The sequence below is a fragment of the Hyperolius riggenbachi genome, chromosome 3 (genome assembly GCF_040937935.1).
Source record: "Hyperolius riggenbachi isolate aHypRig1 chromosome 3, aHypRig1.pri, whole genome shotgun sequence".
NCBI classification, from domain to species: domain Eukaryota; kingdom Metazoa; phylum Chordata; class Amphibia; order Anura; family Hyperoliidae; genus Hyperolius; species Hyperolius riggenbachi.
Genome location: NC_090648.1, coordinates 99,226,841 through 99,253,190, shown reverse-complemented (window position 1 = coordinate 99,253,190; position 26,350 = coordinate 99,226,841). Strand labels below are relative to the sequence as shown.

General features: G+C 46.9%; 1 protein-coding gene and 1 long non-coding RNA gene across 6 annotated transcripts in view; one reads left to right on the top strand and one right to left on the bottom strand.

The window, feature by feature from the left end:
* Positions 1-5,452, bottom strand: part of LOC137562883 (uncharacterized) — a 100,649-nt gene extending 95,197 nt beyond the window's left edge. Inside the window, exon 1 of the long non-coding RNA XR_011030207.1 lies at positions 5,369-5,452. This is a non-coding gene — a long non-coding RNA (uncharacterized lncRNA). The remainder of the gene's footprint in view (positions 1-5,368) is intronic.
* On the top strand, positions 98-24,929 carry PDLIM2 (PDZ and LIM domain 2). 5 transcript variants are annotated; one of them, XM_068274683.1, is made up of 4 exons: positions 98-182; positions 737-897; positions 12,690-12,825; positions 21,770-24,929. In XM_068274683.1, exons 2-4 carry the CDS (start codon positions 771-773, stop codon positions 21,942-21,944), a joined length of 438 nt encoding a protein of 145 aa, XP_068130784.1. In that variant the 5' UTR covers positions 98-182; positions 737-770; the 3' UTR covers positions 21,945-24,929. The 5 variants fall into 5 exon arrangements, with proteins under 5 accessions (XP_068130784.1, XP_068130782.1, XP_068130785.1 ...); XM_068274681.1 differs by lacking the exon at positions 98-182 and adding an exon at positions 235-423; XM_068274684.1 differs by lacking the exon at positions 98-182 and adding an exon at positions 570-591.
* The last annotated feature ends 1,421 nt before the right edge of the window (positions 24,930-26,350 follow it).

Here is a 26,350-nt window from a genome sequence, read left to right as displayed (position 1 = left end):
CCTTTCCTGGCTGCCTCCAAACTCGTGCTCTTTCTTTTAACAAAAAACAGATGTGAGAGGCTCCTATGTGGGGGACCAAGAATCCAAGATGCTGTGGTTGCTTGGGAAATCACCCATCATCCTCTGAGTGCCTCATTGCACTACACAGAGAGCCAGAGACTGACAGCTATGCAGAGGCAGAGGTGTGTCTGTGATAATGAGAGGAGGGGGAGACACACAGGCGGGACACTGAAACACAGGTGTGTCCTGAGGACAGGAAGAAGAGACTGAAGTGACAGTAGAGAGGAGAGTCTGAAAGAAAGGAGAAAGAGGCACAGGAGTTCTCCCTGACCCACAGGCAGAGGTCCAAGAGACTGAGGCACAGACACTGAGCCTGGCAGAGCTACAAGGGGCATCTCTGGCAACAAGAGAGGAGACAGACATGTGAGCAGCACATCTGGGATATAGACAGCCTGAGGGCAGGGAGGGAAGCAGCCCACAGAGGGGGAAGACTTGTACAGTACAGTGCTGTATGAAGTATGGGGGGAGGGAGAAAATATGCTGGGGAAAGAGAAAAAGAACACACACACACACACACAAAACAGCAGAAGGGTGAGCAAAGCTCAGGGCGGAAACATGCACACACAGGGGAAAATGAGTGTAAGAGGAAGCATGCTGCAGACTGAGGGATGAAAGACAAGTGTGAGAAGTAAATACTGTATAAGCTGAGTGCTGAATCTCTCTGTGTGTTTTCCAGTCCTAGGGCCTACAGAGTGGACTGATCCCACAAGATGAGTTCGGTGTTCGAAGACTCCGAGGTGTACAAGATGCTGCAGGGGAACCAGGAGCCCAAGACGACCCCAAGACAGTCCAGCAGCTTCCGACTACTGCAGGAGGCCCTGGAGAGCGACCCTGACGGTACCTATTGTGGCTATAACGCTTGTGGGATGGCTGCGGATACTTGGGAACACATATGGGGGTTATACAAGTTACACTGCAAGACTGTGGCTGACACTTTAGCCTGTAGTCACTACAGCACCATTACTGGCAGATACCGCCACCACTGCACCTGTGACTGATACTTCAGCATGTGGTCACTACAGCACCATTACTGGCAGATACTGCCACCACTGCACTGCACCTGTGACTGGTACTTCAGCCTGTAGTCACTACCAAAGCACCATTACTGGCAGATACTGCCACCACTGCACCTGAGACTGGCACTTCAGCCTGTAGTCACTACCACAGCATTATCTGGCAGATACTGCCACCACTGCACAGCACTACTACAACTGTGAGCAATACTTCAACCTGCAGTCACTACAACAGCACCATTATGGGCAGATGCTGCCACCACTGCACTGCAACTGTGACTGACACTTCAGTCTGTAGTCACTGCCATAGCACCATTACTGGCAGCCAGGCAGATACTGCCACCACTGCAACTGTGACTGACACTTCAGTATGCGGTCACTACCACAGCACCATTACGGGCAGATACTGTCTCCACTGCAACTGTGACTGACACTTCAGCATGTAGTCACTACCACAGCACCATTACTGGCAGATACTGCCATCACTGCAACTGTGACTGAAACTTCAGTATGCGGTCACTACCACAGTACCATTACTGGCAGATACAGCCGGAACCGGGAAAAAAGGGCGCATGCCGCTAGTGGACAAAAAGGGCGCCGCCATTCACTCTCATAATAAATAGCGTCTAATGGGCGCCGAGCAGGAAAAAAGGGCGCAGGACATAAATAACATTTACAACTGGCGCCAGGAGATTTTTAATGATTTTTAAGTGTGCTTGTGGTGATTTACGTTTATAAAATGCACCCGTGCCGAATAACGTTTATAAAAATACTAAACATATTTATCTTATTTAACTAATTAAAACATTATTTAAAGTTTTATCCCATACTGTTTGTAAAACATTATTATTCACAAAATAAAGCGATCAGTACGTAACGTAAATTGCAAAATATTTTTTGCATCCACAATTAGTAAAACATTATTATCCACATAATAAAGGGGGGTCTTAGGTTTAGGCACCACCAGGGGGGTCTTAGGTTTAGGCACCAACAGGGGGGACTAGAGGTTAGGGGTAGGTACAGGGAGGGTTACTTAGGCACCAACAGGGGGGGTCTTAGGTTTAGGCACCAACAGGGGGGTCTTAGGTTTAGGCACCAACAGGGGGGTCTTAGGTTTAGGCACCAACAGGGGGGTCTTAGGTTTAGGCACCAACAGGGGGGTCTTAGGTTTAGGCACCAACAGGGGGGTCTTAGGTTTAGGCACCAACAGGGGGGTCTAGGGGTTAGGGATAGGTACAGGGAGGGTTCTGTGTAAGAGTAGGCTTAGGTAAAGTTTTGATAAAATTTTAGTAATAGTTACTAATGTTTTACAACACTTATTACGAACGTAGTTATATTTATATCATTGTTATAAAGAATATTTTCAGATTTTATTATAAGAACAAATCGTAAATGAAGGTTATTCACAATAATATAGAATTATAACAATTAAACATATATTATTGTTTTTTTCATAAACGTAATTATAAGTTTAACTTTAGAAACAGGGAAGAATAACGTTTTCACAATTTCCGACTTCATAAACATTATTTAATGATTTATAATTTTGTTAAACCTTATTTGTAAACGAAATATAGCACACTATTTTTATAAACCCTATTAATGATTAATTATTATTTAGAGTTTACACCCCGCGCCCTTTTTTTCCGGGCGCCCTTTTTGTACGTACGCGATACAGCCACCACAGCACCTGTGAGTGATACTTCAGTATGCGGTCACTACCACAGCACCATTACTGGCAGATACTGCCACCACTGCAACTGTGACTGAAACTTTAGCCTGTAGTCACTGCCACAGCACCATTACGGGGAGATACTGCCACCACTGCAACTGTGACTGACACTTCAGTCTGTAGTCACTACTACAGCACCATTACTAGCATATACTGCCACTACTTTGACTGAGACTAACACTACAGCATCCAGTTAGTTACTACTACACAGGGCCGCCATCAGAAATTTTGGGGCCCCTCACAAATCATCAGTCCGGGCCCCCCCCCCCCCCCACAAACTGAGAAATGTGTGTAGCCATTACATGTTGGCAGAGCTAGTTGGAGGCTTGCTGTCCACAAATTAATCACGAATAACCACGGTGGATACTCGTGATTCAAGTTAGCTCTAATTGCCACAGCTGAGCGGCTAGATGCGGCGGGGTTAATTACCCAGAACGCCGATCTTCACCCAGCGTTTCAACGAGGTGCAAGTGTCTGAATGGACGCGTTGCAAGCCTCGATATCGAGCACTTCCTCCTTCAAGCCGGAAGGAGGAAGTGCTCCATCATTTTTTTAGAACCTCCCAGTTTTATTTTCTGTTTAAAAAAGCTAAAAAAGTAGGTTTAATGCTATTGTCTCATATGGTAATGATTCAGATTTTCCCATAGTCTCGCAGTTAGCAATCATGAGGCCCCCAACAAACCATGAGGCCCCCAACAAGACAAATTCAGCAATCATGAGGCCCCCAACAAGACAAATTCAGCAATCATGAAGCCCCCAACAAGACAAATTCAGCAATCATGAGGCCCCCAACAAGACAAATTCAGCATTCGTGAGACCCCCAACAAGACAAATTCAGCAATCATGAGGCCCACAACAAGACAAATTCAGCAATCTTGAGGCTCCCAACAAATCATGAGGCCCCCAACAAGTAAAAATTCAATCATTAGGCCCCCAACAAGACAAATTCAGCAGTCATGAGGCACATAAATAGACAGCATTTCACATAAATAGGCAGAATGCCCCCTTATTATGGTAGACACCTCTCACCTGGATTCTGACAGGGACCCCCAGGTTAGGTAGTGAGTGACATGGAGCCCTTTAGGCAGTGAGTGACAGGGAGCCCTTTTAGGTAGTGAGTGAGTGACAGGGAGCCCCTTTAGGTAGTGAGTGAGTGACAGGGAGCCCCTTTAGCTAGTGAGTGAGTGACAGGGAGCCCCTTTAGCTAGTGAGTGAGTGACAGGGAGGCCCTTTAGCTAGTGAGTGAGTGACAGGGAGGCCCTTTAGCTAGTGAGTGAGTGACAGGGAGGCCCTTTAGCTAGTGAGTGAGTGACAGGGAGGCCCTTTAGCTAGTGAGTGAGTGACAGGGAGGCCCTTTAGGGAGTGAGTGAGTGACAGGGAGGCCCTTTAGGGAGTGAGTGAGTGACAGGGAGGCCCTTTAGGGAGTGAGTGAGTGACAGGGAGGCCCTTTAGGGAGTGAGTGACAGGGAGGCCCTTTAGGTAGTGAGTGAGTGACAGGGAGGCCCTTCAAGTAGTGAGTGAGTGACAGGGAGGCCCTTTAAGTAGTGAGTGAGTGACAGGGAGGCCCTTTAGCTAGTGAGTGAGTGACAGGGAGGCCCTTTAGGGAGTGAGTGAGTGAGTGACAGGGAGGCCCTTTAGGGAGTGATTGAGTGACAGGGAGGCCCTTTAGGGAGTGAGTGAGTGACAGGGAGGCCCTTTAAGTAGTGAGTGAGTGACAGGGAGGCCCTTTAGCTAGTGAGTGAGTGACAGGGAGGCCCTTTAGGGAGTGAGTGACAGGGAGGCCCTTTAGGGAGTGAGTGAGTGACAGGGAGGCCCTTTAGGGAGTGAGTGAGTGACAGGGAGGCCCTTTAGGTAGTGAGTGAGTGACAGGGAGGCCCTTTAGGGAGTGAGTGACAGGGAGGCCCTTTAGGGAGTGAGTGACAGGGAGGCCCTTTAGGGAGTGAGTGACAGGGAGGCCCTTTAGGTAGTGAGTGAGTGACAGGGAGGCCCTTTAGGGAGTGAGTGAGTGACAGGGAGGCCCTTTAGGTAGTGAGTGACAGGGAGGCCCTTTAGGTAGTGAGTGAGTGACAGGGAGGCCCTTCAAGTAGTGAGTGAGTGACAGGGAGGCCCTTTAAGTAGTGAGTGAGTGACAGGGAGGCCCTTTAGCTAGTGAGTGAGTGACAGGGAGGCCCTTTAGGAAGTGAGTGACAGGGAGGCCCTTTAGGGAGTGAGTGAGTGACAGGGAGGCCCTTTAGGGAGTGAGTGAGTGACAGGGAGGCCCTTTAGGTAGTGAGTGAGTGACAGGGAGGCCCTTTAGGTAGTGAGTGAGTGACAGGGAGGCCCTTCAAGTAGTGAGTGAGTGACAAGGAGGCCCTTTAAGTAGTGAGTGAGTGGCAGGGAGGCCCTTTAGGGAGTGAGTGACAGGGAGGCCCTTTAAGTAGTGGGTGAGTGACAGGGAGGCCCTTTAGGGAGTGAGTGACAGGGAGGCCCTTTAGGGAGTGAGTGACAGGGAGGCCCTTTAGCTAGTGAGCGAGTGACAGGGAGCCGCCGCCGTCGTCGTCGCTGCCGCCGCTGCCTCCCCTACCTTGCCAGTGAGTGCTGCCCAGCGTCAGACCTCAAGATCAGCGGCGACCCGACCAGAGCGGGCGCTGGACGCACCCGCTCTATATGCGGAAGTGACGTCACTTCCGCATATCAGTGCGGGCGCTGGGTCCTAGCGCCCGCACTATTGTCGCCGCCTGATCGGGGTCTGACTAGGCGGAGGCGGCGGAGGCGGCGGCGGCGGCGGCGGCTAGAGGGATGGAGGGAGAGGGAGGGAGAAGCGGTCAGGGGGGGTTGAGCGGCGGCCGGGCGGCACCCGGCAGGGCCGCGGCGGGGATGGGGCCCCCCTGCAGGGCCGGGGCCCGTGACGGGAGTCACGGATGTCCCCCCCTGATGGCGGGCCTGCTACTACAGCACCATTACCTGTATTTGCTTTAACCACTTTGACTGTGACTGACACTACAGCCTGCACCATTTACTTAAAGCATATATCATCACTACCAGGGACCGTGTCACACAGGCAATGGAATCACAAGCTGCTAGTCAAAGCAACTAGTTCCTAATCATAGTGCCATTGACTAGCTGCAATGGATGACAACTTCATTAATATGTAGCACAGTCTTTAGTCGCTGGGATCCAGTATCTAGGACTGAGCTGCCTTTATGCTATGGCCATTCAACAGTGACTGAGGCTTTAGTGTTTAGCTGCAGTACCGAGACAGCAGATATTGTCAGTACCAGGACCAAAACTTCATTCTTTAGTTACTAACTGAACACCATTTGCTGTAGCAGAACTTTCTCTTTTGCTACATACAGCAGACAGCACTGACACTACAGACAGCAGCCATAGCTACCAGCAGAACTGTTACAGGTGTAGTGATAGCACATCTGTCTCTCCTCCATACTTACAGTTGTGGGATCTGCACTTAATATGCGGAGCAACAAGGGACCCAACACTTCACACAGACACTGTGATTACCACTAGCAAGCTATAAATCTATACGACTGACCACCAGTAGCATAAGATTTCCAGCAGACACTATCGTCCCTTAGCAGCAGTAATTTCCAGTGCGTTGGGGAAGGGGTCTGTGGTTGGTACAGAGTGACACAGAGAAGGAAATGACAGATGACAGTTCCTGTCACCACTTATCACAGTCTGCACCTGCACACTGTAAAGCAGAGGTTTTCTCAACTGCTTGTAGATGTTATCTGTGCATGAAGGGTAAGAATAAACACATTATATGGCAAGTCACTGGGGAGCGGAGACACCCAGCATCTTCTTATGTCTCTTAGGGACTCAGAGGAGCTGTGAGGGAGCCTCACTCAGTATTGGATACTCTGTATATAGTGACATAGCGAAAGCAGTGAATCTACATAATGGTGGCAAGAAGGACTGACACAGCTGTAATGATAGCTTTGTAATCTTTACACAGTAATCCTGATGTTGAAATTGCCTTATTGACTCTTGCCCAATTGTAGGACTACTTGTGTTTTTTTAATGCGTAAACATTTAAGCAAGCACAGTTAATCACAGAGCAATCAGGGCAGTCTTGCCAAATGCACTAAGGGAACTGTTATGTGGCAAGGTCTTCTATCTGTGTCTGCCGTGAAGTAGAGGACCCCTTTAGTACGCATAACTGCCATAAGAATGTAGAGTGCAGAGGAGATCCGTAGTTCTTTACGTTCATTATAGCATCTGTGTTCAGGGTTTAAAGGACACCTGAAGTGAGAGGGATATGGAGGCTGCCATATTTATTTCCTTTGAAACAATGCCAGTTACCTGGCAGGCCTGCTGGTTTGTGGCTGCAGTAGTGTCTAGATAACACCAGAAATACGCATGCAGCTAATCTCGTCAGATATGACAATAATGTCAGAAACTGCCTGATCTGCATATGCTTGTTCAGGGACTATGGCTAAAAGTGTTAGAAGCAGAGGCTCAGCAGGGCAGCCAGGCAACTGGTATTGCTTAAAAGGAAATAAATATGGCAGCCTTCATATCCCTCTCACTTCAGTTATCCTTTAAAGCACAACCATTGTGAAAAATTGTAAAATTGAATATATATATATATATATATATATATATATATACATATACATATATATATATATATATACACACACACACACATATACATATATATATATATATATATATTAATTAGCTGATGGCCCGGTATTGCCTGGGTATGTATTTGGCTGGTGTTGGCTCCGCCCGCTTTTTCTAACCCTAGAGGCACAGACTAACCAGCAAGCTCATGGTGACCCAGAACTCATTGGAGTGTGTAAGGGACTACAATGGTCCTAAAAGCCCCCTTACTAAGATGTTAAGAAAAACAAAAGTTTGCTTTCCTAAAACAGAAAGAGTTTGCGATAATTCAGGTTGGAGTGAGCTCGAGATGTCTCCCAGAGCACCACTGCTGAATATATGCAAATTCTGGAGGTGTGTTTAGCTTCTAAGGGTACAATGGTTAATTTGCATATATTCAGCAGTGTTGCTCTGGGAGACATCTCAAGCTCACTCCAACCTGAATTATCGCAAATTCTTTCTGTTTTAGGAAAGCAAACTTTTGTTTTTCTAACCCTAACACACAATTACTCAATGACCTAGTTTGTGAGCTTTGCGGTCTTTGGCATCAATAATTTGCATTGAAATGAAACAAATCTAGCTGTGGCTCCACCCCTTCTGAATTTGAACCAAGTTTGTTGCTTGTGCCATTAACAGTGCAAGAATGGCATCAATTAAATATTCACGTTTAAAATCAATAGGTGAATTTTGAGTGGCTGTTGTAGGCTCCACCCACTATTCTGAATATTAATCCCAGTCACCCAGTGACCAACTGTGCAAAGTTTGAGAACCCTGCCAGTAACAGTGTAAGAATGGCTGCAGTTTACATTTTCCAGTGAAATTTGTATTTGTCTCCGCCCCCTTTTTGGTTATGGGAATAAAAAGTACCCTATACTGTATGTAATTCCGGGTAATGTACTATGTGTGTACCAAATTTCATTCAAATCTGTTTGTTGTGTGATTGAGTAACAAACATCCAAACTTTTGCATTTATAATATTAGTTAGACACACACACACACACACACACATTTCTCACAGACTTTATAAAATGTGCTATAAATCACTTTTATCATATGTTGCTGTCTTTTACAGTAGATAGTGAAAATCAATCAGACCTGTAAGGGTTTGGACTAGTCCATTTCCTCATGGGGGATTTTCAGTCATTTATTTATTTACAAAAGCACTTACTGAATGCTAGATGCTCAGTCCAACTGCCAAAAACTGCTTTTATAAATAAAGGGATACATTCAGAATCTCCCAGGAGGAGATGGACTTGTCCAAAATCTGTCAGATCTGTCAGCTTTTTACTACTTACTGTAAAGCAGCCCATACACTCAGCCGATTTTCTGGCCGACCGATCGATCCCGATCGATCGATCGATCAATCGATTGCAAATCGGTTGGCCAATTGACCGATCGACGGCCGATTTCGATCGATTTCGATGGATTTCCATCGAACTTGCAGGGTGGAAAATTTAGGTCGATCTGATGAGATTGCTTATCAGTTTGCATTGGCCTTAATGGAAATCTGATGGCAATAAAATGCCATCAGATCGAATTTCAATAGATTTCAAACTGAAATCTATTGGAATTCTATCCTGGTAAAAAATGTTCTAAAAACGCATCAGATAGATCATCAGATGCATTTCTTATCTATCTGCTGCCAATCTGACGAGTGTATGGGCACCTTTAGGGAAAACAGTAAGATTACTGCCACATTAGATGAGCGATTGGTATCTACCTGACCTGCCACTTTGCATTAGTAGATATAAGATAAGATTTCAGCAGAGATCTTACCTGATATTGATTGCACCATGGAGGTTGCTTGCTGTACTGTCCTGCGTTCTTGCAAGTTTCTGCTAGGGAAGGAATGGGCTTCTCTGATCAAAATGAGTCAAAAATATTGATTAGGGCTACCCTTGTTTTCAGTAGATATTTGTTAGATTTTGTGTTCAAATCAAATATCTAATCACTTTGTTTTGAGAATGAGAAACAGATTGTAGTTTACCGTATGTTTCAGAGAATGGCAGCCTGCAGATAGGTTTATTAAAAAAAAAAAACAGAGACAAGATCAACTGAGGGCCCGTTCCTACTATCGTGGTTTCCGCCGCGAATCCGCAGAGTTTCCCCGCAGGCAAATCGTGCGGGGAAACTCTGCCATAGGAGTATAACAGCACCGCCGGCCGAATCGCTTGTGATAGCAATTCGCTCCAGAACCCACCGCAGAATTCGCAGTGGAGGCTGTGATTCCCATAGCCGTGCATGGCACGGCTGATGGGATTCGCCTGCGATCCTGCCCACCCGTTCAGTGCCAGCGTGCGTCTGCGAGACGCACGCCGCACAAGTGGAAACGAGCCCTAAAAGTTTTATACATACCTGGGGCTTCCTCCAGCCCCATCTGCACGTATCTCCCCCACGCCGACCTCCTCAGTCTTCTGTATCGCCGGTACCGGGTCCCGTAACTTCGGCCAGCCGCGGCCAGACCAGCGATACAGAAGACTGAGGACGGCGGCGTGGGGGAGATCCGTGCGGATGGGGCTGGAGGAAGCCCCAGGTATGTATAAAACTTTTAGTTGATCTCGTCTCTGGTACACTTTAACCTCTTCTCTACCAATGTGCTTACCAGGCTGTGTTTTTATTTTTAGAGTAGCCAGATACATCTGGTATAGTTTTTTAAGGACAGGAAGGACTTTCTTTAGGCAACTTCTAGATATTACAGCTGTTTCTTTTAATATACTGTCAGGTGCGTAGCAATAGCCATAGCAGCCATAGCAACTGCTATGGGGCCCTGGAGAAGAGGGGGCCCAGGGGGTACTTTATGTATTAACTTTAATTTTTTTTCTTCACCCTCTGACTTTGTTTCTGTGTACATAGACTATACACAGTGTACATTGCATGTAAATTGCACCCATATCCATAGGGTAGGGGCAGGTAGCATTGCTCAAGAGTGCCTACCTAGATATGAGGGGCCCCATGAAAATTTTGCTATGGGGTCCCATAGTCTCTAGCTACTCCACTGTATACTGTATACATATATTATAGCTATTTACCCAGAAAATATGTAAATAGGGAAGGTGTTCAAAAAATGGTTAATGTAAATGTTAAGTGGTCAAAAGGGTTGTTTCTGTTATACAGAAATGATACAGTGTTTATCTGAGCCAGACATCAATGCATTATGAGAGAGAGAGAGAGAGAGAGAGAGAGAGAGAGAGAGAGAGAGAGAGAGAGAGGAGCTACACTGTATCTGTTGCTCTGCATTAACCACTTGAGGACCGTAGGCTAATGCTGGGGATACACAATGAGATTTTTCAGTCGATTTACTGTCCGATCTTATATTCAATCGATTTTCCAATTGATTTTCTCATCTTTCGGACATGTCAGAAATTATCTATCAACCCATCTATCTGCTGAAAAAACGTATTGTGTATTCCCAGCATTACACCCCCCTAGTGACCAAGCTATTTTTGAAATTCAAAGCTCTGCAGCTTTAACAGCTCGCTGCAGAGCTATACAAATTAGCAGGCAAATTAATCCTCCCCCCTCCTTTTCTGCCCACCAACAGAGCTTTCTGGGGTGCAGGGACTGCAGCCCCTATTGTTACAACACTGATCCCTTGTATCTCTCAAGCTGTACTTCAAAGAGCTGTACATACTGTAGCTGGCACTGTACTGCTTCTCTCTCTACCTCTCCTCTCTGAGATATGCTGGCTCATTGGCACAGGTAGACGCAGAGTACCTCTCAGGCTACGCTATAAGGCGCCTCCCACCCACAGGTGACACAATCTCTTAGCAGTCATTGCAAAGGCAGAAAACTGCCATGGCAATTTTTCAAAAAGGGTGTGTGGCTGAGCAACAAAATCTGGATATTATGGCGCAAGTGGTCAGTTTAAAAAAAAAAATTCCTGCTACTCTGTTATAACTTCTGCTACCTGGACTGATAGTTTGGAGTGTATTTTTACACCGGAGGTCCGCTTATACTTCAGGTCTTGGTGGTTGAACCATTCTGGATCTATGCATCGTATCCGATAGAGAAAGAATCCCAGAATGAGGGCCAGAGGAATTTGGGACATGTGGGAACTACGTGGTATTTTGAGTGGATGGGGATCCTGCTGTGCAAGTCAATGACACAGCTACATTTGACCCAGCCTAGAAATATTTAACATGTTATTAGGGCTGCGCGCTGATGAGAATGGGATGGTCACATGTCCTCTGAGCAAGTTCAGACAGCACTGAGATTAGCATACACTCCCCAGGCTGTGACATGGCTTAGCATCAGACAAAGCACAGAGCTCGCCTTCATACTTGTCACTGCAGAGACTGGTGCTCTTATTGGAATGCCCTAAGATCTGCCGCAGTCTGGGATGGGGGCTTGATGTAGACTTATAAGGCAGTGATTCTACAGCTGTACAAACTAAGGCCAGACGAAGCATAAACCACTCCACAGCTGGGACATCAATAATTCATTTACCTAAAGCATGCCGTGACGCTAGGACTGATAGCCAGTGTAGATAGGCATATGGGCCAATCACTGGGGAAGGTAGGAGCTAATGTATAGACTTTCTAGGAGCAGGGCCTGTCACAGTAGTCCAGCATGGGGGGAATCGGCGGGGATCGCCTGATGCCAGATACATGTGCTTGCTGGTTGCTTGGGCAACCGGACGAAAAAGCACAACACCCCCACCCCCAATCCTCAGCGAGCCTCCAGCCACGTCTTCTAGGGGTTTATGATGTTCCGGTCTGTGACTGTGTATTGTTTGTAACATATATTTTTCTACAGAGTCAATAAAGTTTTACTGTTAAAAAGAAAAAAAAACTAATTCTTGAGGTGCACTGATAAAAGCTTGTGACAAACGTCAGTGAAAGCGGAGTTTTGCCTTAAAGGGAACCCGAGGTGAGAGGGATATGGAGGCTGCCCTGTTGCTTTTCTGGTGTGTCTGAGTCAAAACCCTGCAACAAGCATATGGCTAATCAAGTAAAACCTGAGTCAGAGCACCTGACCTGCTGAATGCTTGTTCGGGGTCTATGGTTAGAGGTATTAGATACACAGGATCAGGAGGACTGCCCGGCAACTAGCATTGTTAAAAAGAAATAAATATGGCAGCTTCCATATCCCTCTCACCTCGTTTTCACTTTAATAACATGTTTGCGCTCTATGAAAGAGAGAGAGAGAGAGCACGTGAGGAAACGTGAGAAGCCTCTGAATGAGAAAAATGTCATATGTCCAGTCTGCTACAGAATATGCTCAGGCATTAGAAATGATAGAATCTCATAGTGACCGAAGGCTATATTTCTGTATTACAGGTATTTCCACATCCTTCCCCAGCAAACTGTCACCTGTTGCTCAGAAGCCTGTAGCCAGCAGTACCCTGCAGAAACCCATCCTCAATACAGTGCCCTCCCCCCAGAGGGTGTGTGAGAAGTGTAACTCGGGCATCAGGTGAGTGCGAGATCTGACATGACTGCACATACCTCTGCAATGGTGGGCACACACCATGCAATTCTCACTTCAGATTCTACTTCCAATCCAGAAAATTATCAGATCAGCCACAGGGCTGTGGAGTCGGAGAGGAGTCATTTTTGGGTACCTGGAGTCGGACTTGGTGGCTTCATAAACTGAGGAGTCGGATGATTTTTGTACCCACTCCATATCCCTGCAAGAACTTTCGAGTCTTAATCGAGGAGTCGGAGCAATTTTGGGTACCTGGAGTGGGAGTTGGAGTGGGAATCAGTGATTTCATAAACTGAGGTGTCGGAGTTGAAGTTGGGTGGTTTTTGTGCCCACTCCATAGTCCTGCAAGGGTTGTGGAGTTTGAGCAATTTTGGGTACGCGGAGTCAGAGTTGTAGTCGGAGTTGTAGTCGGTGGTTTCATAAACTGAGGAATCGGAGTCGGTAGTTTCATAAACTCAAGAGTCGGAGTCAAGGAGTCGGAGCAATTTTGGGTCCCCGGAGTCAGAGATGGAGTCGGTAGTTTCATAAACTGAGGAGTCTGAGTTGCAGTCGGATGATATTTCTACCGACTCCACAACCCTCATCAGCCAGCAATGATCAGATCAACCATCACAAAATCGGAAATGCTGGAATTTATTGATCAAAATATTGGCTGTCGGTTTCGTGTGTATATCCTTTCGATTCATTTTTGATAGATATCCTTTTGGAAGAAGGATCGGAAATCCGCTCAGAATTTGAAAACATTGCATACATGTGTATACTAGCTTCCATCAATATAGATCAATATCAGATCTGACTATGGATCTTAGGTGAAAATTGCATGGTGTGTACCAGGATTAAGAATGGATTGGCACCACCGTTATCTGTGCTTGTGATCTTCAGCTGCTAATTACTATTTCTGTGTACTTATACAGTGCTAAAATGTTTAGCAGCCCTTTACCAAGTATGTAGTTGTCACTATCTGTCCCTTTTAGGTTTGCTCACAGTGTAATCCCTACCACAGTCATAGAGTCCTTTTACACTGAATCAGTTGCAGTCGGTCAGGCTAGGTTCACAGTGGGTGTTGCATTGCACTCCCTGTAACAGCAGGAACGCAATACAGATCAGGAAAGTGCCACTGCACTTTATCGCAGCGCTGTGTGCCTGATACCGGCCCCCAGAGTTTCAGCCGGGTGCCGCACAAATTAGGGGGGAAAAAAAGAGTCATTTGGTTGCTGACAATAGCCGGGGCCTAAATTACCTGTCCCCGCAAGTTGCTAATCAGAGTATGCCCGGCGTTTGTGCAGAAGAAGGGTGAGTCGTTTTTCTGCTTCACCCTGCGCCGAGATGGCCCGTGCTGAGAATGAATAGACCAGTTTTAAGGTTTTTGGAGGAAACCAGAGTGCTTAGAGGAATACAACGTCATACTGTATCTTACAGGTCCTGCCCAAAAGATAGGCTTTGTTTTGGAAATATTGTGCTCTGGCCAGTCCTGTCTACAGTACTAGTGCTGCTGGGATGCTCGAGTTACACTAGATTTTTTTCCCACTGAAACAGCTGACAGTTCCATAAAAAGGGTGAAGGTTTTGTATACGTGTTTCATTTTGTTTGTTTGTGTGACACTTGGGACAGTGGCGAAGCTAAGGAGTTGTGGGCTCCGATGCAAGTTTTACATTGGGGCCCCCAAGCACTCTATACATAGCAATTGATACGGCGCACCAAAACCTGCCAATGGCAACTACAGTGTCAGAGGTGCAAGAAGGGGATGGGGAACAGTTTGCTAATAATTACCACTATACAAAGTTTCTATAGAAGTGATTATTATGAGCACAGGACCACTAGAGAGCTAATACTGCAGTTGAGGAAGGGTCCTTCGGGGCCCCTCTGGCCCAAGGGCCCCGATGCGGTGGCTACCTCTGCAACCACTATTGCTACGCCCCTGACTTGTAATGTAATTGTGTTGCCATCACATCCCATATGTCATCACATGCGTCTGTGACACTCCCGTTTCCAGCAGTTATTCAGTGATGACCTCAGGTGTGTGTTTATCTTAGTGATGTATGTGCATTGTATGACAATTGTGTACCCGGCGTGTCTCAGTGCCTGGGATTCCACAAGCAGTGTTCATCATGACAAATGCACCTAGCTATGCCAATAATACAGAGATTTCCCTCCATCTCACGATATTAACATTCTGATTGAATAGGTAAGGGCTGGAGCCGGCAGGTGATAGGCTGAGTGGAGTAACTCCTAACACCCAATCAGCAGTGTTATGAACACGCCTGATGCTGCCCTCTTCACAGCATTCCTGTATAGGGTGGCTCCTGGGAGGATATACCGACACACAGACAATCATTGTGGTGAAAGTGCAGGAGATGACAAAACAGATTGTTACCACAGCAACCAGGCAGATTTCATGTCGTAAAACTTTAATGCCGCCAAAATAATAAGAGGATAGGTCACATGTACTCTGTGACAGCTTTCACTCAGCTATACTCTGCCTCCTTTTTATGAGGTACTGTGTGACAGCTTTCACTCAGCTATACTCTGCCTCCTTTTTATGAGGTACTGTGTGACAGCTTTCACTCAGCTATACTCTGCCTCCTTTTTATGAGGGTTCATCAGTAAAAGCAATGTGCAAAGTCTAGCAGCAGGCAATACAAGCCGAAACTGATTTATCTTGGATTACATGTGTGTGTGTGTGATCATTCATGGTCACTAGGTCAGAAACCACGAGGCCGGGTTTCACACTACTAACCAGCGTTTTTGTTTTGCAGTGCAATTGCACGATTGCATAGAACTGCAACATCAAAGACAGTCTTCAGAGATTGCCTCACGGTAATGAGCGGTAATCTCACTACTGGCTGCAAGTGGTAAAGAATACTTTTCATTGACTGTAATAAGTGAGGCTGTCTAGCGATCACTTCCTGTGGCTGAAGAACGAATTGCATGGAGGTGTATTGAAAAAAAAATACGCTTCCATGCATGCGCAACGATAACTCGAAAAATGTTTAAATATATGCGTCGCCATAGACTTACATGACTTCCGGTCGCTGCGAATGTGGGCTGGTAATGTGTTGTTGCTTTTGTATCAAATGTGACGTTTCTGATGCATCGCACCGCGGCAGGTACGAAATGTCACATAGACTTTCATTGCTTTAGCGTCACCACGTGGTAAAACTGGGTAACGCAATTAAAAGGTGCTAGTGTAAAGGTGGCCATACACTTATAGATTTGCAGCAGATCAGATACATTTCTGTCAGAGTCAAGTCGCATCTGACAGGAATCTATCTGATGTGTGCCACACTCTAGGAACAGATTTCCAATAGATTTCAGAATTAAATCTATTGGAAATCTATCTAAATGCATTATTGGACCATTAGATCTAATGCAACTCTATAGGTAGCCATACACTGGTCGATTTGCCATTAGATCGACCAGCTGACAGATCCCTATCTGATCGAATCTGATCAGAGAGGGATCGTATGGCTGCCTTTACTGCAAACAGATTGTGAATCGATTTCAGCCTAAAACCGATCACAATCTGTGGAGCCGCCGCTGCCGCCTGTCCCCCCCCCCCCCGCGCATACATTACCTGACGCTGGCTCCCGGGCATCTTTTCCCCGCTGCACCCGCTCCATCCCGGCGCTTCCTGTGTCACTCCGTGACCAGGAAGTTCAAATAGAGCGCCCTCTATCTGAACTTCCTGGTCACTGCAGTGACAGGAAGCGCCGTGATGGAGCGGGTGCAGCGCGGAGAAGATGCGGAGAAGACGCCCGGGAGCCAGCGTCAGGTAATGTATACCTGATCGGATCGGCCGCCGCTAGCGACGCGCTCCCTACCAGCGGGCGATCGAGGGTAATTTCCCGCACGGCGCGATCGACGGACCGATCCGATTTCGGGAGGAAATCGGATCGGCGGGTGCGTTTAGCGCGAACGATTGGCAGCAGATTCGATCCCAGGATCGAATCTGCTGTCGAAACGGCCGCGAATCGGGCCAGTGTATGGCCACCTTATGGTCCATCGATCTGCTGCCCTCAGCAGATCGACCTAGATCTTCCATCCTGTCAGATAGATCAAATCCATCGAAATTGATCAAAATCGGCGACAAATCGATCAATCGATTTGAAAGAATCTATTTCTGATCGATCGATCAATGGCTGATATCGACCAGTGTATGAGCCCCTTTAAAGGGGCCTTAAAGTGAACCAGATACGAAGCACCCTCATGTATTTTACCATATATACCAGTGGGAACATTAGAGAAAACACCTACCCTGCTCTCTGTTTCATCCTTCGCTGCTCAGCCTGCTTGTTATTAGCCCTGATCAAATCCCCTACTGAGCATTCAGTCTGGCTTTGCTCAGGAATCATTATAGCTGAGTCTGTCTTCTCTGATGTATTTTCAAGCCCAAGCTTGCCCCCTTCTGGCTCTGCTATAAGGACTCAGCTATAATGACTCCTGAACAAAGCCAGACAGAATGCTCAGTCAGGGATTTTTTCAGGGCTGGGCTGATAACAAGCAGGCTGAGCAGTGAACGATGAAACAGAGAGCTGGGTAGGTGTTTTCTCTAATGTTCCCACTGATATATATGGTAAAATACATGAGGGTGCTCCTTCTCTGGTTCACTTTAAGGTACCCATTAACGATACAATTTTTTCATCAGATTCGCTCTTTCAACACACAGCGGATTGCCTACTGCCTGCTCCTCCCCTCAGCGTCATATTTGTAGACCTCTTTATCTAATAGAAACACACAGGAAGGAAGGACACGTTTTTGACGTTTAAACGGACTGGAAATGTATGCTGCAAAAGCACAACACTTTGAAAAACGGATCCATTTAATACGCATTCCAATCTGCAACCTGACAAGTGTGGACCGGGTCGGTCCACACTTGTCAGGTTGCAGATTGAAATGCGTATTAAACGTTTTTAAGAATAAATACATTGTATTTTTTCTTTTCCGGGTCAAAGAGTTCACTTCCTGACTTGCGTCAGGGAGTGAATTAAAAAAAATTGCTCTGTAAAAGCGCTTAGAAAAGCACTAAGTGTCTTAGGCTCTGTTCACATCTAAAATCGAAATCGCAAGCTTTTTGCGATTTTGTGCGGGATTTTTTAGCGCCTACGTGCTATGTTTTTTTTTGTAAAAGTGCTTTTCTAAGCGCTTTTACAGAGCAATTTTTTTAATTAACTCCCTGACGGAAGTCAGGAAGTGAACTCTTAGACCCGGAAAAGAATAAATACAATGTATTTATTCTTAAAAACGCGAACGCAATCACTGCACAAAGCGATTTTGTGAGCATTTTGCGTTTTTCCTATACCTCCCATTGAGGCAAAATCGCCTAAAAAAATGGTACAGGCAGCGCTTTGCTGAGCGGATCATAAAAAAAACGCTTAGATGTGAACTCTCTCATAGGGAATCATTGCACAAGCATTTTGGGGCAATTTTGAAAATCGCCTGCGCTTGAAAAAATGCCGAAAACACCCCTAGATGTGAACGAGCCCTCACCCTAGCCTTAGAAAGAGGGCAGCAGTGGTTGCCTCCATATTTTAAACATTATTATTATTTATTGCATTTATAAAGCACCAACATATTATGCAGCGTTGTGCACTCTTCTGTAAATATATACTGTATATCAATGGTGATGACTATACTATTTATGTAGATAAAATCTGATAGAGCCACCTACCAGCTAAAGGCACAAACCCAGGAAAAACAAACTGCATGCAGCTTCAAGCACATGTCGCCCACAGAAATGGCAACCCTGTCAAACCACTTTGTTCATACACTTTATTCGGAATCTCTTATCATCTTGACTGCAACTAAACTAAAGGTGGCCACACACTATACGATTAAGAGATTTTACAGCAGTTCAAGAAAAACGATTGTACAGAAAAATCAAAGGTTTTTTTTTTTTTAAAGAGACACTGAAGCGAAAAAAAAATGATGATATTATGATTTGTATGTGTAGCACAGCTAAGAAATAAAACATTAAGATCAGATACATCAGTGTAATTGTTTCCAGTACAGGAAGAGTTGAGAAACTCCAGTTGTTATCTCTATGCAAACAAGCCATTAAGCTCTCCGACTAAGTTAAGGCCCATACACACGTCGGATTTTTGCGAAAGACCCGTCGTTTGAACGCTCCGTAGTTCGCACGTCAAATCCAGCGTGTGTACAGACTACGTTCGGGTGATAAGACTGGTTTGAAAACCAGTCTTATCACCCGAACGATAGTCTGTACACACGCCGGATTTGACGTGCGAACGACGGAACGTTCAAACGACGGGTCGTTCGCAAAAATCCGACGTGTGTATGGGCCTTTAGTCGTGGAGAGGGCTGTTATCTGACTTTTATTATCTCAACTGTTCCTGGACTATTTACTTTTCCTCTGCTAGAGGAGAGGTCATTACAAAAATTGTTCAGAATTTTCACAGACGATAGATAAAAAGATCGAAAATCCTAGCGATGATCGATTTTTTTCAGATCAAAAAACATTGGCAGCTATTCAGAGATCGTGTGGAGTTCAGAGCAGGTCTGGCCATGATCTGTATACAAGAGAGATACCGTATGTTCCTTTCAGTGTTAGACTAGTAAAGCACAGATTCAGCTTGCTTCCTCTTTTCCAAGCACCTTTGGCCTATAAGAAAGTCATGGTGTCCAGGACTTTGCTTCTGTACACAGTTATATTTCTATTTCACCCTGATTACAACAGTAGAATCCCTTTATAGTAAACTCCAAGGGACCAGGCGAAGTAGTTCACTATATCAGAAGTTCTATAAGTGCTATATCAGGATTCGTCATTCATTTTACAGGTAGTCCTCGGTTAACAAACGAGATAGGGACTGCTTAACCTGAATCCGTTTTTAAGTGGAAACACTGTGCAATCTCTGTCCCCTGTACCACCTCTGCACCTGTTGTGCCTCCAGTGTCTCCCTCTGTGTCCCCTCTGCTTCCACTGTGTCACCTCTGTCCTCCTGTGCCTCCAATGTCTCCCTCTGTGCCACCTCTGCAGCCCCACTGTGTCCCCTCTGTCCTCCTGTGCCCAATCTGTGCCACCTCTGCTACCACTGTGTCCCCTCTGTCCTCCTTTGTCCCCAGTGTCCCCCTCTGTGCCACCTCTGCAGCCCCACTGTGTCACCTCTGTTCCCTGTGCCCCCAGTGTCCCCCTCTGTGCCACCTCTGCTTCCACTGTGTCCCCTCTGTCCTCCTTTGTCCCCAGTGTCCCCCTCTATGCCACCTCTGCAGCCCTACTTTGTCTCCTCTGTCCTCCTGTGCCCCCAGTGTCCCCCTCTGCAGCCCCACTGTGTCCCCTCTGTCCTCCTGTGCCTCCAATGTCTCCCTCTGTGCCACCTCTGCAGCCCCACTGTGTCCCCTCTGTCCTCCTGTGCCCAATCTGTGCCACCTCTGCTACCACTGTGTCCCCTCTGTCCTCCTTTGTCCCCAGTGTCCCCCTCTGTGCCACCTCTGCAGCCCCACTGTGTCACCTCTGTCCCCTGTGCCCCCAGTGTCCCCCTCTGTGCCACCTCTGCTTCCACTGTGTCCCCTCTGTCCTCCTTTGTCCCCCTCTGTGCCACCTCTGCAGCCCTACTTTGTCTCCTCTGTCCTCCTGTGCCCCCAGTGTCCCCCTCTGCAGCCCCACTGTGTCCCCTCTGTCCTTCTGTGCCCCCAGTGTCCCCCTCTGTGCCACCTCTGCTTCCACTGTGTCACCTCTGTCCTCCTGTGCCTCCAGTGTCCCCCTCTGTGCCACCTCTGCTACCACTGTGTCCCCTCTGTCCTCCTTTGTCCCCAGTGTCCCCCTCTGTGCCACCTCTGCAGCCCCACTGTGTCACCTCTGTTCCCTGTGCCCCCCTCTGTGCCACCTCTGCTTCCACTGTGTCCCCTCTGTCCTCCTTTGTCCCCAGTGTCCCCCTCTGTGCCACCTCTGCAGCCCTACTGTGTCCCCTCTGTCCTCCTGTGCCCCCAGTTTCCCCCTCTGCAGCCCCACTGTGTCCCCTCTGTCCTTCTGTGCCCCCAGTGTCCCCCTCTGTGCCACCTCTGTTGCCCGTGTCTTCAGCACCTCCCTCTGTGCCACCTCTGCAGCCCCACTGTGTCACCTCTGTCTTCCTGTGCCCCCCAGTGCCACCTCTGCTTCCACTGTGCCCCCTTTGTCCCCAGTGTCCCCATCTGTGCCACCTCTGCAGCCCCACTGTGTCACCTCTGTCCTCCTGTGCTCCCCTCTGTGCCACCTCTGCAGCCCACTGTGTCACCTCTGTCCTCCTGTGTCCCCAGTGTCCCCCTCTGTGCCACCTCTGCAGCCCCACTGTGTCACCTCTGTCCTCCTGTGCCCCCAGTGTCCCCCTCTGTGCCACCTCTGCAGCCCCACTGTGTCACCTCTGTCCTCCTGTGCCCCCAGTGTCCCCCTCTGTGCCACCTTCGCCTCTGTGATTCTCTGCCTCTGCATACACTGTGTGTCCCTGCCCCCCTTTGGGCCTCCTTCTGTCCTAGCGATAATCATAGTGAGCAACTTTCATTTACGCAAAATCTCACATAAAATTAAAGCAATTATGATTTCCAGAGGGTCCCAATGCCCAGGTTTGCTATAAAATGTGTGTGTAGAGCTTGGAACTCGCTATGCAGTGTAGTGCACCGCAGCTCATTTTACAGAGCTTAAATAAACATTTTTTCTTTGAATTTTTTAAAATTGATTTTCTGAAAAACTACCAGGCGTATTGAAAAATCTCTTTTTTTGACATGTTCCCATTTTCAGGCTGTTCGTATTGGTGGGTCATTCGTAAAGTCAGACATTCGTAAGTTAGGGTCTACCTGTATATTCACACAGACCCATGGTCAGGACCTGAGGACTGAGTTTACCATAGCCAGAGGCTTACTATATTCTTGAGTTCAGCTTGGCATTTATGATTCAAATTATGTGTAAAATGAGAATAATAACGTCATTCTTGTGTCTGTGCAGTGACATGGCAGTAAGGATCTCAGAGGGACGGTACCGCCACCCCGTGTGCTACGTGTGCACAGACTGCGGCCTCAACTTACGCATGAGAGGACACTTCTGGGCAGGCAATGACCTGGTGTGCGAGAAACATGCACGGGCCAGACACACCTCACAGAACGGCAATAATCGCACATGAGGAATGTAGACCAGCCGCACACAGCTTCACCCTCAAGCCTTGACCCAATTCTGACTATTCTGCTCGGAGCACCTCACATCCAAGTGCACCCAACACTGAGCACTGTGACCTCCACAATGGACTGTATATGTTCTTTCCTGAACAATGGTGGATGGACTGCTGTCACGTAAGAAGCCTCTGATGAAATCACCTGTGCTGAAGCAAAAATGGAAACTTTTTCTGAACTGGTTTGATTCCTACTTTTTTTTTCTTTATGGGACAGTCTGTTGGGAGCAGGGGGTGTTTTTGGTCCTGTATTGTGAAAATGCCTCATAAAGTGTAACTTAAGTTTCCTAAGAAGTATTAAACCAAAATCGTCCCCATACAGTAGGGTGCTGGTACTTCCAATCTGCAAAATCCAATTCTTTGTTCTTGCCAGTTTAGTGTAGTAAACCTCTTGATTCCCGAAGAAAGATGATTGTCAATGCAGTAGTGATGGGTCGTTCGCGAACGAGCCGGCTCTAAGAGCCGGCTCTTTGAAGTGAATCAGAGGAGCCGATGCTAACTATGAGAAGAGCCGATGCCTCAGCCGCCCCTTTTAGCTCTGCTTTTCTCCGTAATAAAGGGCGCTGAAGCATTCTGGGAGATGTAGTCCTCCTTTTGCAGCTTGTAGGAGTGTTTGGGGCGGAGCAGAGCAGTAGTAGGAGGGATTGCCAAAGTCAGAGAAGCAGTCTGGAGTTTGCATGGAGACAGGGGCGGGGCTTTTAATCCGATTCTGAGTGGTGTCTTGTGATATTTAATTAAGAGCCGATTCAGAGCCGTAAGAGCCGGCTCTTTAATGGGAGTCGATTCTCTGAGAAGAGCCGGAATTCCCATCACTACAATGCAGTGATCCGGAGTTCAGCCTCTCCTCCCACAGTGACATAAATCCCCGCCCACTTCCTCCTCATACATTCCTGCCCACTTCCTCCTCACAAGTCTGAATGTTCAGACAGCAAGGGGATCTTGGGTGGGAATTTACATGAAAGGCAGAAAGGGGCGGGGCTGGCTTTGATTCTGTTTCAAGCTCTAGGCCAGTGATGGCTAACCTTGGCACTCCAGCTGTGGTGGAACTACAAGTCCCATGAGGCATTGCAATATTCTGACAGCTCTAAGTATAACTCGGGGAGGCAGAGGCCTGATGGGATTTGTAGTTTTGTCACAACTGGAGTGCCAAGGTTAGCCATCACCGCTCTAGGCGACTTTGCTCCATTTGCCTGGAGCTTGACAAAAGGGATTACTTTACTGTAGCCCTGTACACACGTATGAGGACTGGCAGGGCTCGGGACTCAAACCCTCGGGGGAGGGGGGGACAGTTTGGGGCTGAGGCTGCCCTGAAGCCTGTTGACTAGCAGGGGGAGGAGGGCTGACAGAGTGGGGCGTGATGGAGTGGGTGGGGTGAGAGGACAATGCCCTTGGCTCATCGCTTGAAAGACACTGAGTGGGATCAGAGGCTGCTGTACATACACTAAATTCTTAGCAGAGGAGGCCCCCCGACCAAGTGCCTCTTCTGAGAACCATCTAGTGTGTGCACAAAGCTCAATAGAAGAAGAAATGGATATTGCAGATGACAAATACTGGCTTCCTACTACTGTTGGCTTTTTCAATTTACTAATTTTTTGGGCCACTTCAAGTTGACTTTAAAAGAGAGCCTGTGATGTAGAACTGCTAGTTCCCTTGGAGTCGTGCCTACTTGATATTTCCTCTTCCTAATGACCTGGATCAGGCAGGCAGCCAGTGAAGTCGGAAAGTCCCGATCAGCTTGTTCCAGAATCCAGCTATAGGCCTCACTAAACACTGAAGCCATGTGATGAGAATGGGAACCAGGGAACTATCAGTGGCCATGTGATGAGAATGGGAACTAGCAGTGGCCACGTGATGAGAATGGGAACCAGGGAACTAGCAGTGGCCATGTGATGAGAATGGGAACCAGGGAACTAGCAGTGGCCATGTGATGAGAATGGGAACCAGGGAACTAGCAGTGGCCATGTGATGAGAATGGGAACCAGGGAACTAGCAGTGTAATGGCAGCACCCATATTTCTATCACTATCTGCTAGCTTGAATGGAACATGTTCTTGCCCATAACAACCAATCAGATCTCTGGTGCCATTTTTAAACCCAGGCTGTGAAAATAGGAGCTGCAAGCTGATTGGTTGCCATGGGCAACTTGTTTTGGAACATATTTCACGTATGACAGATGATATGACTGCAAATGTAATAGGAACATAATAGTACAAGTGCAATTTGTTTTTAATCTCAATGCCTGTGTGATGGGGTAGTTTGACTCATAAGCTGCATGCTGGTTCCACGGCAGTGAAGCCGCTGTTCTGTGACACTGTGAATGATGAGACTGCCCTGGAACTAGTGTCACAAAGATGCAGATAGGGATTCAGGCAATGGCAATGCCCCCCAGGGAATCCTTTAGCTTATTAACAGGCTTCCTCGCCAGCCATCCCCAAGAGGTATCGCACAGGCAGCAGTGTTATATATTATTTGTACTGCTAATGGGGAATGCTGACCTTTCCAGGCAAAAGTGGTCCCTTGTGTCAGAGTGTGTCAGAGTGTGACAGGTGTTCATTAGCAGCACAGTGACCTCATACTGCTTCACAGCTTACATCTATCTTCCTCATCCTCACATACACTATCCCAATAAATACATTAGTCTAATAAACAGCACTGGCACTTCTAAAATAAGAGCTGCAAGTGGACCTGAACTCTTGCACTGGACAGAAGGAAAACATAGAGAAATGCACCCTGTGTGCATTTAGAGAGTTTAGCCTGTCTAATTTGAAAAGTTGTAATTTAATCCCTCAGCTGTGTCAGCTGACTGCCACGGCAGAGCAGCTAATTTGTAAACACAAAATGTCAACAATATATCTTGCTTCCATAAAAGCAGGAAGTAGACACACTGCAGATTTATTGCAGGATTTGTATCAGATGTAATAAAGAAATGTTTTTCTTTAAAGCTTATTTTGCTGTTGCTTATCTTTTAGAGCTGAGAGGAAGTTTTGAGTTCAGGTCTCCCTAACCTTTGTGTGATTTCCTGTTCATACAAAAGTGTGTGTGATCACTTGGAAATGAGAAAAACGATCCCATTCAGTATCTACCTATCTGCTACTCAATGGCCCTTATAGGAAACCCCATTGCTGGTTTCAGAGCCATAGGCCCCAGTGCAGACTTTACACTGGGCTCTGACCCAAGCACTGTGGGGGGTACTAAACATGTGATACAGACAACCAAAGCTCTCTCTAAGGCTCGGTGCACACTTAGCAGAAACGCTAGCGCTGCGGGAAATATGCGTTTTTGATGCGTGCGTGTATAAAAAACGCTGTTTTTGTTGCACAATCCTCACGCATCAAAAACGCGCATAATGGAAGTCAATGGAAACGCAATGGTATGCATTTTCCATCTATTTTCCATGCGTTTTTCAATGCGTTTTTGGATGAAAAAAATTGTTTTATGATGTATTTCTGCTTCCTGTTGTCTTGATAGTGATTTGCATAAAACACAAAAGAAAAATGCGAACTGCAAATGTATTAAAACACACGCAAAATGCTTGAAAAATGCATCTGCAGTAAAAAACGCTAACGCAAATGCACCAAAACACAGTAAAAACACAGAAACATAAAATGACATAATAGGCAGCCTTTCATGCTATGTTATGTTATGTGTGCACCTGCCCTGAAGACAGCCACTGTGTGAGGGAGAGAGAGGTGTAAGCAGAGGAAAAGGAATGGTTTGATAATTATTACCGCTATTCAGAGCACATATAGAGGTGATGGCTCCCATACAGACCTAATGCTGTGACTGTAGGAGGGGCCAGAGCCAGATCCTCCACAAGGCAAATCTAGGCAGTTACCTAGGGCCTGGAGAGAGTCTGGGGGGCTGGTGGATGCAGCCCCCACCAAATCTTACTAAAAAAAAAGCCAGGTGATCATCAGCGGTTGACATAAACTGCTATGTTGCCTGGGGCCCCATTTCATCTTAATCCTTTTCTGGGAGGGGCCCATCTAGGTACAGAGAGCAGGAACTGTTAGAGGCTCAGATATTAATCCTCTCCTGCTTTACGCGGCAATAAAATACAAGTTGTGACTGGAGCTGGCTCTCACTCTGTTCTTTTCTGCGGTGTCAGCACAACTAAATAAAGCATCAGACCAAACCTTCCAGCTTGCCCAATATCGTGCAATCCTGAAACCAACCTCAGAAAAGAGTCATCAGCTGAAACGCTTCACACATCACAGATCAGTTTCACTCATAGACTGCCTTAACCCCTTCCCACCGCTGTGCAGTGAATTAGCAACCGCATGCTGCAGCCGTGTTCATCGACTGGCCTCGTCCTGTGTGCTTGCACAGTATTGTGCAGATAGTTATCGCTGATTGCAGCTC

Bases quoted from the DNA above. Each gene is read 5' to 3' on its own strand.
- PDLIM2 (XM_068274683.1), top strand. From the start codon at position 771: ATGAGTTCGGTGTTCGAAGACTCCGAGGTGTACAAGATGCTGCAGGGG. The intron at 898-12,689 runs GTACCTATTGTG...TCTGTATTACAG, and splicing joins CCTGGAGAGCGACCCTGACG to GTATTTCCACATCCTTCCCC. The intron at 12,826-21,769 runs GTGAGTGCGAGA...GTGTCTGTGCAG, and splicing joins AAGTGTAACTCGGGCATCAG to TGACATGGCAGTAAGGATCT.